Genomic DNA, 12836 nt, shown 5'->3' with positions numbered 1-12836 from the left:
AAATTGCATGGTGAGAAGAAAGAAGCAGATTCTCATGCAGCTGATAACTGGATAAAAGATTACCTGACCTGCTTAATGAATACAAGCCAAACGAGATTTATTATACAGATGAAACAGGTCTGCATTACAGAGTATTGCTGGAACACATATTAATATCTAAAAGTGAAACAGCAGTTGGTTTAAGAAATTGGATGAATAAATTATTGTGTTATTAATATGTAATGCGAGTCCACCAATAAAGAAGACAACACTGGTTACTGGCAAAGGCAGAAAACCTCTATGTTTGAAAAGAGTAAAAAATTTGCTTCTAAATAAACATTACAAAAAGAACTCATGGATGACAAATAGTATTTTTAGTGATTTTCTTTTTTGAACTGAAAAATTTTACTAATTCCATAAATGTGAGACGATCACACCCATGATCTTTTTCTGAAAAACATTAATACAGTGTTCTGAATTTAATGTATAACATTCAATCTTTAGAACCAGAATATTATAAAAGTTTTCAAATGTCATTACAGAAAAGATGTTCAGAAAATGATGAAAAGAATTTAATTTTGTGAAAATGCACTTTGAAGGAGATAAGTGAGTAATTATCTCTACAAGCTATGCATATTATAGTCAGTGCAGGGGGATTAATTTCTTAAAATCTGTTAAAAACTGTTTTTTGAAAATGTGGTGTTTAGATAAAAAGAGCTTAACAGAAATTGTAAATAATAGCTAATGCTTCAGATATCAGTGAAAGAAGTTATGAGGATTAATTTTTAGTGTCAAATCACAATAATATTGAGACAATATGTATAAAAACTGACCAAGAAAGTATGACAGAAAAAGTGACACGCACAAATAAAAAAAAAAAAAAAAGTGATGGCATACCATTACTAAATAAATCTAGAACGGCACTGCAAATTTTAAGAAAAATTGTTGAACTTAAGCCGATTAAAAAGCTGTGAGTAGTTTTATGAAATTGAGAATGCAATTGAAAAATTGTTGAATAATATAGAACTGGTAGAACAGCTGTTTGTAAGAGATAAAAATTCCTCAGGAATGTCATTCTAAAAATATTTTTTCAAAATTGCATGAATAGTTTAATTTTAATATTAATTTTCAATTAATAATTTTAACTAACTGTTATAATTTTACTTGAAAAGTTTAAAAACTGATATTACGCTTTGCAACACACATATTGCCATTTATTAAATTCTTTTGGTTAATAAACTCAAATACATTTGGAATGAAAATGATTTTAATAAGCTTTAAGCACTGTATATGCAACAATAAGTTACGTTAATTGTTGCAAACTTGTTGGGAGCTTCTTGAAAAGTAAGTACCATATTTGGTTGTTTACCCAAAATCTAATCAACTGTTTATATGAATGCAGAAAGCTTAAATTTGGAGCAAATTAAAACTCCTTAAATTAAAAGCATGTTATGGAGACCTAATTTGCTTTTATTTATGCAAAATACACAATTGAATTTTTGGACTGAAAACATTATTTTTGTTACCTATGTACACCGATGAAGGTAAATGCCTTCGCTCACCTTTTCTTAAAATGCCCAAATGCCTCAAATTCCATTTCAGATTTACAACAATTTCTTTCTCCCTGTTCATCAATGAATAAAGAAATGTGAAAAATTCAAATGATATCGTTTCTAATTCCTAACAAGGAAGTTGACATTAGCCACTGAGTGAATACTCAGCTTTTACTGAAAGATAAGAAACCACAAGATAATCCTTTTAGGACAAAACAATCTGCAATAAAGATGAAGTGAATTACAGTGCATTTGGGGAAACTACACCTTAGGCTATTGTGTACGTTAGGGAGAGGGTAGAAACAGAGCATGCAATCTCAGGCGTTTGGGCAGCTGTTTGTCATTTGATTGGCCATTTTGGGTGCTTTGGTCGTGAAGGAGATATATAGGTTAGAAACAGGTAAAAATGGCTTCTTATGAAAGTCATGTTTATGAGATGTTTTTGAAAGTCAGTATGAAAATATTTTATATAACAAACAATATAGTGAGGAAGAAATAATTAAAACAAAATTTATTGAAAATTCTTAGTTACTAAAGCTGCATTATTAATATATTTTTGGAAAAATTTTTCTTTCAGGATTGGAGGTTCTTTGCAAAATTTAATAAGAGTTCTCATTGGTAATGATGCCCAGAAACAACTGGAAGCAGTGGCTTGTCTCACTAATTTGGCCTGTGGAAGTCATAGGTTTACGCATAAAATAGCTAGAAACGCTGGAGCTTATTTAGTATCTTTTATTGATGGAGGAAGCTCTTTTTTGCAGGTAAAGATATATTTTAAAAAATTCATTAGCAGTATGTTTGAAGCATATTTATGCATATAATAAAAGTAGAAGACCGAAAATCCATTAATACCAGAAATTTGCATAATTTTTCAAATGATAATGGTGAAATGTAGTTGACTTTAGTGATTTTTGCCAAAATTTGAATACTACTGATGATAGGTGTCTTTATTCAGTATGTAAGTAGGTATTATATTCTACTGATAATTGTTTTATAACTATAGCCAAGTAAGTGTTTTGCCAGAAGTTAGTTACTTGTTTTGTCAATTTGTTAAGTTAACATTGTCCTGTTCTGAAGAAGTTCAGATAGTAAAGAAAGTTTAAATTTGAAAAATCACTCACAAATTACCCCTGACTATTAATTTCCAAGGTCAGCAGGCCTCTGGTCCATGCTTTAAAAATCATTGATCATTCTTAAAGTGTCATAATTTTGTGTTTTGATATTTAACCATACTGCATTTTTAAAATACTCTGTATTAAAAATTTATTTGAAAAAAATATTATTAATTTTGTATACATTTGTTGCATGCAGATGTTGGTTGAAAGTTTCTTTTGGAGGAAAAAATATATATATATAATACTTTTCTTTAAAGAGTCAGAGTGCATGGGCTGCTGGAAATATAGCTGCTGACTGCTGTGAATGTTTTGTTGTACTTAAAATGCAAGGTCTTCTGCCAGTATTGTTAAAAACAATTGATGTGAGTAAATAATCTTCTTTCATACATTTTTAAAACTATTTTTTTACTATGAATAAAAAATTTTGTATTTCTTATTATCTGCCTCCCCCCCCCAACTGAAAAGTTGCAAACTCCTTGCTGACTTTGGATAAAATGTTTGAGTATTTGAACAATGCATCCTGTGCCACCTAATTTTTGTACATTCTTTTCCCCTTACAAAACATGCACACTTGCCATAAAAGTCCTAAATGAGAAGGAAAAATTAGGTGCATGATGCCTTTAAGTAAGCAACATTATGCTGTATGCGTACAGAAAGCTAAGTCTGAGATTTTACTGAAGACATCGAAAACTGGCAGTCCACGGCTATTCCATTAAAGGGATCATAATCTGCAGTCACACTGGCAGAAATGACCAGAGAAGTGAAAGCATTCAGGGACTATGACACACGCATACTTCAATTGCCACATAAATACTTTTTGCAACATGGCATATTGCCTCATCATTACTTTTCAGTTGGGGTGTGGCTAATCAGAAAGTACCAAAAGTTTTAATAAAGAACAATTCATTGAATTAGTTATTAATCAAATAATTTATATTTTTGCTTACACATGAATACATGTAGTCATCCTTGTGTTAAGAGTCTTGCCTGGTTAAAAATGAATCGTAGTTTTAGTTTTTGCATAATTTCATAAGTATTTTTTAATAATCAGCTTATTCTTAGATATATTAGTATTCAAATTTTGCTAAGTATGCAAGCATAGAAATATAGTAAAAGTCAATCTATGATAAGGAAGACTTTTACTAAAGCATTAAAATGTTAACTAATTACAATCAGTTTAGAAGAGTATGGAATAACTTCTATATCTCTAAAGATACTGCTAGGAAGTTTTTAACATGTAATAGGAGCATTTTAAGATTATGCTCCCTAACAATTCAAAGAACTAGAAGGGTAAAAGCACTTGAAAATTTAGAATAAAAATGAAATAAATGAAGCGGTAGAAAATGTATATGAAACTCATGCTGTGTAGATGCAGGTTTTACATCAAATTCAGGTTAAAGTCAACAAAGAATATCATTCTTGCTTGTACATATTAATGATTAGAAGTCAAAATTTAGAAATTCCAGTATCTTTTCTTGTAGAAGTAATTTCTAAAAAAAATTACCATAACTCCAAAAAGTTGCCACATTTAGCAATAGCTGGACTAATATCATCAAGGCAGCAAAATTTTGAAGTCCATATTTCCAATTCTCCCATGTGTTGTAAAAGTTAATGAATCTGATTTTTTACAGAAAAATATAATTATAATATTGTTTTTAATCTTATTGTATTAATTTTTTAATCATAAAATATAACTAAATTTGATTTAATCACTAATAAAATCACTAAATCTGATTTATTATCCTAGAATGCTTTTGCATTCCCAATGAAAATTCTGTTGTTATTGTCATTTTCTGCAAAACTCAAGTACAGAATATATGTAAATTCTTTTGCACTTTCTTATTAGAGAATTTAAATGTGAAAATACACAAGAGTAAAAATGATTTAAAATGAATAGCATATGTTCAAATGTTGTAGTGTTTTCCAAAAATTTATCTCGTACATCCAAGGTATAAATTATAAATATGCTACACTGGATATGTATAAAATCAGTGTAAATCAAACATGTAAATGAGTTAAATTTTCTTTTAATCCAATATGTATTTCTTTTATGTGCTACTCATTTATTTATTTATGTTTTGAAAGTGTTCCACAGAGCATGTTTTCCAGTCTGCTGTTTTTGCCTTGAAAGTTTGCACAAAATATGGAGATCATGAAATAATGTAAAGTACTTTTTTCTGAATTCTGTTATTGATTTGCTTTATAAATTTACTAAATATGAAAAATCATAATTTGAGTATTATTAAGCTGCTAAACATGAGTGCATTCTTCTATTTTAGCAATGTAGCCAGTTCTGATCTACCTAAAAAGCTATTGTCATTCCTCTTGCAAGGTGATATTACACGGAGCATAAAGATGGATCTGGCTTTCACATTGGTAAACCTTTTATTTTTGTAAGTAAAAAGAATTAAATTGCATTATTTTTATAAAATTTCTCATACAGTATTAAATATATACCATTAAAGATTTTTAGTATTTTATACATTAATTATATGAACACATTCAGAAATTTTAATAATTTGTTCACAAATAAATATTTTTATAATAAGTTATATAGAATAACCATTTTTATTAAATAGAAATATATTATTATGGAAATAAAGACATTCTTTTAATTTTAGAGCAGTTATACACAATCTGGAAATCATTAATATTAATGTAGCAGAAACTATCCTCAAGTGCCTGTACAATTCAGTCCATGAAGAAGTTGATCTTCCAGTAAGTTAAAAAGAAATTTTAAATTTCTGATTTTTGTTTATAAATAGTCTGTCATAATTATTTGTTTACTTTTACTTAGGTTGCAACTCCTTTGCTTCGATGTTTGGGATATTTAACTAGCAGTGAACAAATATGTAAATATCTATGTCAGCATCTAGAATTTCATGTTGTTACTACTTCAGTATTAAAAAGTGAATGTTCACACTTAAAAAAAGAATTATTCTGGATACTTACTAATTTATTAGGTATGAAATTAATTTCTTGTTAAGGTTTCAGGTTTCTTTCATTGAAGGTCCTTGCAAAGTAATTTATTAATATTCTTTTGCACTTACAGATGTTCAAGATTTAACAGATGATAGAGCTCTTCTACCAGTTCTTGAGTCGGTGACAGTTTTTCTGAATCCTCTGAATTCAGCTGCATTACCAGTAAGAAATTACAAATTATATATATAATTTCATGTAAAAATGTAATAAAATTAAAAATGTCTTGCTGTTAATTAACTAAAAGGAGAGAATAGATTGTATGCATTAATTTTATATCCTAAAATAACTTTTATATACACTTTGGTCAACGTATAGAAAGCAGTATTACCTCAGCAAATTATGTTATATGCAGAGTAACTGATATGGATCATAAATAGAGTGGGTCAGTATGCATTGGAAATCATTATAGCAGAATAAACATGGTTAAGGCATAGATGTTATTCAGTTTCATTGAGATCATATTCACTGAAGGTAGAAAATTTGGATGTTCAGTTATTGCACAGGTGAAACATTGTGGAATTTTACGACAAACTGCCATAAGAAGTATCTGAAATCTGGGCCAGAAATATATGAAACATTGCCTAACATATTAATGTGATGTTAAACTGACTAAGGATGAAGTACTATGCTTTAATAAAAGTGTTTGTAGTTGAAATGGAGTTATAAAATTTCAGGGGAATAAAGGCAGCAGGATTATGTTCTGTCAGAAAAACTGATGGAATTCAAAAGCAACAATATTCATAGTCAGTGAAGAAACTAAATTCCTTAAAAGGTAAGATAGAAAAAAACTAAAGGCTTCAGATTTGTTATTAGAAGATGAATATGGTGATCAGAATTTATAAAAACTAAAAGTAGGCTACACAAGTTTTATGGATTTTTTTGCATTTTCCACAAAACACATTTGTTCAATATTTAAGTACTTATTAAGCACTATCCTAAAAAAACTGCCATGAAATAAATGTGAAATTTTATAGCATTCCTTATATAAATAAATATATAGTGAACCTATTTATCGTCAACTAATGGAAGTAACTGATGCCAGTTACGTTAAATTGAGAGTAATATATTTAACAACAGAGAGAACGATACCGCTGTAATCTTTCTCATGCAAAACGATACGATTCTGTACGATGCAAAAAATACGATTCATAGTCATACATTTTTCAGTCTGATGCAATATGGAAACCACGTAAAAAAATGTCGATAGAAAAATAAACGAATTCTCTCTCATTGTTGAAACAACGGCATGCAGTTTTTAATGATTTTCATTTTTCTAATCAAATGGTCATAATAGCTCAAGTTCCATCCAATATTTCACCTATATTCAATTTTAGTCGATTAACTGTGGCAAAAAATTGATCATAAATCAATAACGCAAACAAACACACAAACAGACATTCTAAATAAAGCATTTTTATCGCCAATGTGCGAGAATGTTGCCAGTCAGAAAAAGTGAATATGAAAATTAGGACTCAAGGATTTGAAAGTGAGCACTGGCAACAACTTTCGAAATAAAGCAGATTTTCATCTCCACTTTGCAAGACTGTTGCCACTGGGAAAAGCGAGGGTGAAAATTATCATTTTTCCAAGTTTTTAATTATCTCTGATTTTGTTGAGCTTTTCTAGGACCCAGAAAAGAATCGAAAGTTTGGCAATGATAGCTATAGCACTGACTGAGTTACTAGAGGACAAACACACAGACTCTTTATATAGATAAATAAGTATTGCATTACTGAATCTATTTTAATATATACAGTTTTTTGGAAATTTTCAGATTATTCTGCACTAAAATTTCACTGCTGTACATATTGTGGAAAAAATATGTTCGCTGGTATTTCTGAATACTTTATTATATATTTAAAAGAATTTTAAGAGTTTATACACAAAAAGAAAAATTTTAGATGTACTTTTGTGTAATTATCTAAACGTTATAATTTCAAAACTCTTTTTCAATTTATTCCTCAAACTATAGTTTTACAAATTCTGAATGAACTTTTATAATACTTGTAACTAATTAATACTTATTTTAATCAACAACAAAAATCAGTGTTATATTTGCAAATTTTCCAGCACTAGTTTCAATGGTGTAACTGCCAAAGGGCAAATGAATGAGATAAAATAGACAAGAATGGCTGGACAGGAGTTAAACTACTGGTGCCATCTATTGATGAAATAAGAAAACTAAAACACAATTTCCTTAAAGGCTGAAGGTAAAGATGGATTGGAATTAGGGTCATTAACTAGAACAAAGGTTTTTTTTAAATGTGAAATGCCTTTTTGTTGTTTGACTTTTAAAACAGTTGTTGTTCGGCATCTTATTTTAACCTAATTAATACTTGCCAGTTGGAAACTGATCTTTTTCCAGTGAGAAAGCATTCCTTGGTGTTAAGAATTCTACACTTTTTTCATTGTCAAAACTGTCAATATATGGAAGAGAGTCAGCCAGACATTTTTCCAAAATGAAAATTGTTCAAAAACTCATTGGTGTTGTAATATTTTATGTCCCATTTAAATAATGAAAAAAGTGCATTATGTTATCAGATGTATTCTGTTCTCTCTAATCACTACATTTTTTTTTTCATTTATGCATTTTAAAGAAACTGACACACAAATTTTTAAAAAATTAAAATTTTTTAGTGTATTCTGTGGCAAAAGTTAACAAATTTTCTCCCTTTCATCCAAAAATTCATATTCATAAACTACCTTTAAATTTTTTTATTGATATAAAGTATCTACTGAATGAAGAAATAATTTTGAGTGACTGCAAATCTTATAAACAATGGCACCTCATCAGTTTCATCCAACGATATCATATTAAGTGAAGCTTTCACAAAGTTAAGTTTATTTGAGGTGACTTGTATTATTAATTTGCATCTGAATTGAGATAGTTTTTAACAATTTAAATTTTCAGTAGAATTTTTGCTAGTTCATACTATTCTGCATATGAATTTTTTTTTCAGTTAAAAAATAACATCTTAAATGAATTTTTGACATAAAGACATATCTTATTTGAAAATATTATGATTCTGATAGTTCTCTGAAATAATTACTTGTACTACATACCTAATTATACTACTTATGTCCTTATAATCCTGTTATCTCATTACATTTTCTTTTTTCAGGTATTATACTACTTATTCTGTTTAGTGCTTAAAAATGAAAGAATCTGTTCGTTGTTTCAGCAGAACAAGATAATTTTACAAATTGAGTATCTTTCTAATTGTGGAAATAAAGAACTAGAATTTGCTTCTAAACTATTTCTGGATACAACTGAAATAAAACAAATAATTTAATAACATGATAAATAATATATTAGCAGAAACTTTAAATAGCTATATAATACTGCACTTTTGCTAGCTTTATTCAGTCATGGAGTGTCACCTAAATATCTGCAGCATACATCGGCAATATGTAAATGCAGCATTTGGGATACTCAATTACTGAGAACTTTATGACCAAATTTATAACATGAGAAATCACTATTTAGAATGATGTAGATTGCATGAGATGAGGTGAGAATGTTATTTCATGTTTGTCAGGAATAAAGAGGTATAATTTTATTGATAATGTGCATATGTAAGATTTAAGCAACTTTAATAAAAGTTAGATAAATTGTACAGTTTGAGTTCAAAGAACAGTGCCATGTGAAGCCTAAAACAGTAATGCTCACTGGTATTCACAATATGCCACAGTACTGCAATGGCTGCACAGCAGTTGTTGATTTATGGCTGGCTGTTTCTGGGCTTTTCAATGTTTTAGCGGAGGCTTGCTTGAGATGATATCTATGGAGCGAATTAGAAATGACTCACATGTGCCTTGGAAGATAGGACTTCAAATCCATTTCGTGGAAGTGAAATATTTTACTTCATCACAAAAGAACTCTTCGGTGGTGAATTCAAGCAATTCAAGTGGTGAATTCAAGCAATTCAACTCTTTCAAATTTGCAAACATTGACTGGCCCTATGGGTGCCATACAACCTTCACCAGCATCTTAATGAGGAAGTATGACTTTTTGTTGTCAGGAGCCCATTGTGATGGGTGTGATTAGTTGGGGCCCGTTGAACAATTGTGGAGTAAGATGCCATGGTAGCATAAGTGATGTAGTTTGTCCTTTTTCCCCCCAGGTGGGCAGGTGGAGTAAATGTGTGTTCCTATCACATAGGGGTCACCACTGGGGTGACAACATATAGAACTAAAACATATTTATTATAAATTTATGTGAAGCTTTATTAACAATGCAGAACAACAACGGTATAAGTATTGGCCTTATTATGTGAAGATCTTGCTAGCAGCAAGAGTATTTATTTGAGAGTTTAAAAGTATTCCAAGTTCTTGCCATGTCTAAAACAGTTTGCACACAGAATTAGTCATGCCCTTTTAATTTTTGGTTGTATTTTACATCCTCTGATTCATTATAGTTAAAACGATATCAGAGGAGCAACAGGAGTTTAGTAAAATCTTTCAACATTAAATGCGAAGTTGTGATTCTTGTAATGTCAAATTAGTGCTTTTACGTCAGAGCATGTCGTTTCACACCTTGTAATAACTCAGAAATTGTGATTTGTGAGGTCACATACATGAATTTTTTATCTTCATGTGGTCCGCTGGAGTTCCAATGAAATGGGGAAGAAGAATGTTGGAACTGATAAAAGCTGAGATATTGGTCATCCATACATAATCATTGAATGTATGTATCAGATTGTGGCTCTTTGTGAACGCAAAAGGTGGCTGTCAGTGGTGCCCAAGTACAAGAGTATATGTGTTACAGTGAAAGACCGAAATTGGAGAATGTCGACTTTCACCGGAGAATATCAACATTTAGCAAATATGTCGGTGAAAGACCGAATATTCTGTGATTGTCGACATATCACAGAGCATATCTGTGATTGTCGACATACACCGGTGAGAGTCCGAATATACAAGACTATATTCTTGTATATTCGGACTCTCACCGGTGTATGTCGACAATCACAGATATGCTCTGGTGAAAGTCGAAAAGAGAGGTCATAAAGTGCCATAATAGTTTAAGTTGTTGCAATAAATAAGATTTGAATCACATAATTTAGTAAGTTTTTTATTACTGTTATTTTCCTTTCTCATTTTGAATGTATTGTGTGTTTTAGGTTCTCATGTTCTTAAGTTCTTGTTTCAAGTGTGTTTACTCGTGACTGAATTATGGAGAAGAAAATATAATATTGTTATGTGTTCAACATTCACCATTAGTACATGGTGAATGTCAACATTGACCGGTGTAAGTCAGAAATAAGAGTATTTGGAAAATATTTCGGACATACACCAAGAGACTATGTGAATGTTGACATTCACCGGTGAAAGTCGACATTCTCCAGATTTCGGTGTTTCACCGTAACATATGCATACGAAATCCATCATACTCTTTATATGTGACTCCACATTCCAAAACACACATCATTTTCGTGTATTAACCTAGTATCATCTATATTTATGACCTACAGTTGGCCCATGAACAACACCATGATTGGAGTATCCAGTAATGGAGGAGAGTTGCCCAGTCTGATGAATTATGATTTCTTTTACATTGTCAGAACAATCTAACATCTTATGAGAACTTCAGACTTTCTTTTTGTTCTTAGTTCTATTGTTTGTAAGCTCTGTTTATAAGATTTTAGTTCTTTGTAACTTTTTGCCTAGCCACTGGAAATTTCAAAAGCAACAACCACTGTTGGAACATAACAGCCGATCAACGTATGTACCATAAGAGATTAGTGATGGAGGTATTATACTTTAGGAAGACATTCTCATGAGTGTCCCTGGGACTGGTGGTTATAGATAATACACCAAATGGCATCTGCAGATTATGACAATATCATTGTTGACAATTATATATTTTAATGGCTTCCATCTCTCTTATCAGAAACACATTCCTCCAGCAGGAAAATAATGCTTGTTCCAAGGCAGAATTTTTTACTATGGTGGTTTTAAAATATTTTAGTAAATTCTTGTTAATATGTCCTTGCTTATAAGTCTGTTTTAAGTATTTTAAGGCCATTTACCTGTTCTCACCTTGTAACCATGGTAACAACAGTTGTGGAAGATAGTCATCTCAACCATAGTAACAACTGCTGTGGAAGATAGTCTCAAATTCACTATAATCCCATCTGTAATGATGGAAACTTTACAACTGTAAGATCAAGAGACTTTACTGCATGGGACGCAGATTCAAAAGACCTCTGTTTCAGTTTCCATTACATGTCTGGCCGGAGACATCAGCTGGTTGCAAACGTGCTGGGGAAGTTTTCGATTGACAACCTTGCTTTGAGAACACGAGGAAGGCCCCAGGACAAGCAAACTAACACATGGTTTGTAAGAGGGTAACACATTTCTATCACAAAAGAACTTTATGATGAGTTTGCGTGATAAGTCCTGACCAGCAGCGGTAGCCATTTCTCAACCACCAGCCAGTATCTCATCTCTGCCCACAGACCTAACACTGCGAAGAAGCAGCAGGCTGCATGCTGTTCGTAAACGTGAGAAAACGAACGCACCTCTAATCTGAAGAACTCTGTGAAGAAGAAAGATTTATCATGATCTTAAAGTGCCTATTATTTGCAGAATGCTCCTTAGCAACCCAGATGTGCATATGCACATCTGGGTTGCTAAGGAGCATCAGCTCTGAGATCAGCAGCCACTTCTTCGTATGTGTGATCTCTACTTGCAAATGTGATACAATGTTCCTTTGGACACTTACTAAAGATTTGTAGAAGCTATGCCATAACAAGTTGGTGATGTCCTATATGCCAAAGGTTGAGCAACACAATATCAGAAAGGTGTACAGTTTCTGACTGTTAAGTAAACACTTTCCTGTTTAAGTCAAAATAAAAAGTTACAATTTAACTTTGGAAGTAAATTTGCATAAATAAACTTGATTTAAACAGATCTCTGTATTGGAAAATAGGAATGAGTTTGCTTTCTTTGAATACATATACTACTATGGATTTCGTAAGAAAATTTTATATTTAGTATTCAAATATCGCATTTGCTTTTCGAATTGATGGAATTCATTAACTGACAAAAATTTCAGTTTCTTGAAGATTAAATATATATATATATATATATATATATATATACATATATATTTAAAAAAAAAAGTATTTTCAGATTTTAGAGCAAATTTATGTGAGAGTTAACAACTTATTTAGGAAATCTTTTCCAGATGCAGTGAATATTG

At 30.8% G+C, this 12836-nt stretch overlaps 1 protein-coding gene across 2 annotated transcripts in view; it reads left to right on the top strand.

Annotated features, from left to right (window-relative positions):
• LOC118198156 (transmembrane and coiled-coil domain-containing protein 6) overlaps nucleotides 1-12562 on the top strand; it is a 48331-nt gene extending 35769 nt beyond the window's left edge. The window contains exons 4-11 of one of the 2 annotated variants that reach the window (XM_035369768.2): nucleotides 2110-2293; nucleotides 2905-3009; nucleotides 4733-4809; nucleotides 4927-5040; nucleotides 5269-5365; nucleotides 5445-5610; nucleotides 5700-5791; nucleotides 8752-12562. In XM_035369768.2, coding sequence (XP_035225659.1) covers nucleotides 2110-2293; nucleotides 2905-3009; nucleotides 4733-4809; nucleotides 4927-5040; nucleotides 5269-5365; nucleotides 5445-5610; nucleotides 5700-5791; nucleotides 8752-8922 — 1006 coding nt within the window. In that variant the 3' untranslated portion in view covers nucleotides 8923-12562. Of the gene's footprint in view, nucleotides 1-2109; nucleotides 2294-2904; nucleotides 3010-4732; nucleotides 4810-4926; nucleotides 5041-5268; nucleotides 5366-5444; nucleotides 5611-5699; nucleotides 5792-7699; nucleotides 8685-8751 lie in introns of those variants that run through there. The other variant, XM_035369769.2, reaches the window with a different exon arrangement.
• Nucleotides 12563-12836: the final 274 nt, after the last annotated feature.

Source organism: Stegodyphus dumicola, chromosome 6 (genome assembly GCF_044657685.1).
Source record: "Stegodyphus dumicola isolate Sdum_Otavi_A_Nest chromosome 6, ASM4465768v1".
Lineage (NCBI taxonomy): Eukaryota > Metazoa > Arthropoda > Arachnida > Araneae > Eresidae > Stegodyphus > Stegodyphus dumicola.
Note: the sequence above shows the minus strand (reverse complement) of the source record. Positions and strands in the feature narration are given on the sequence as shown.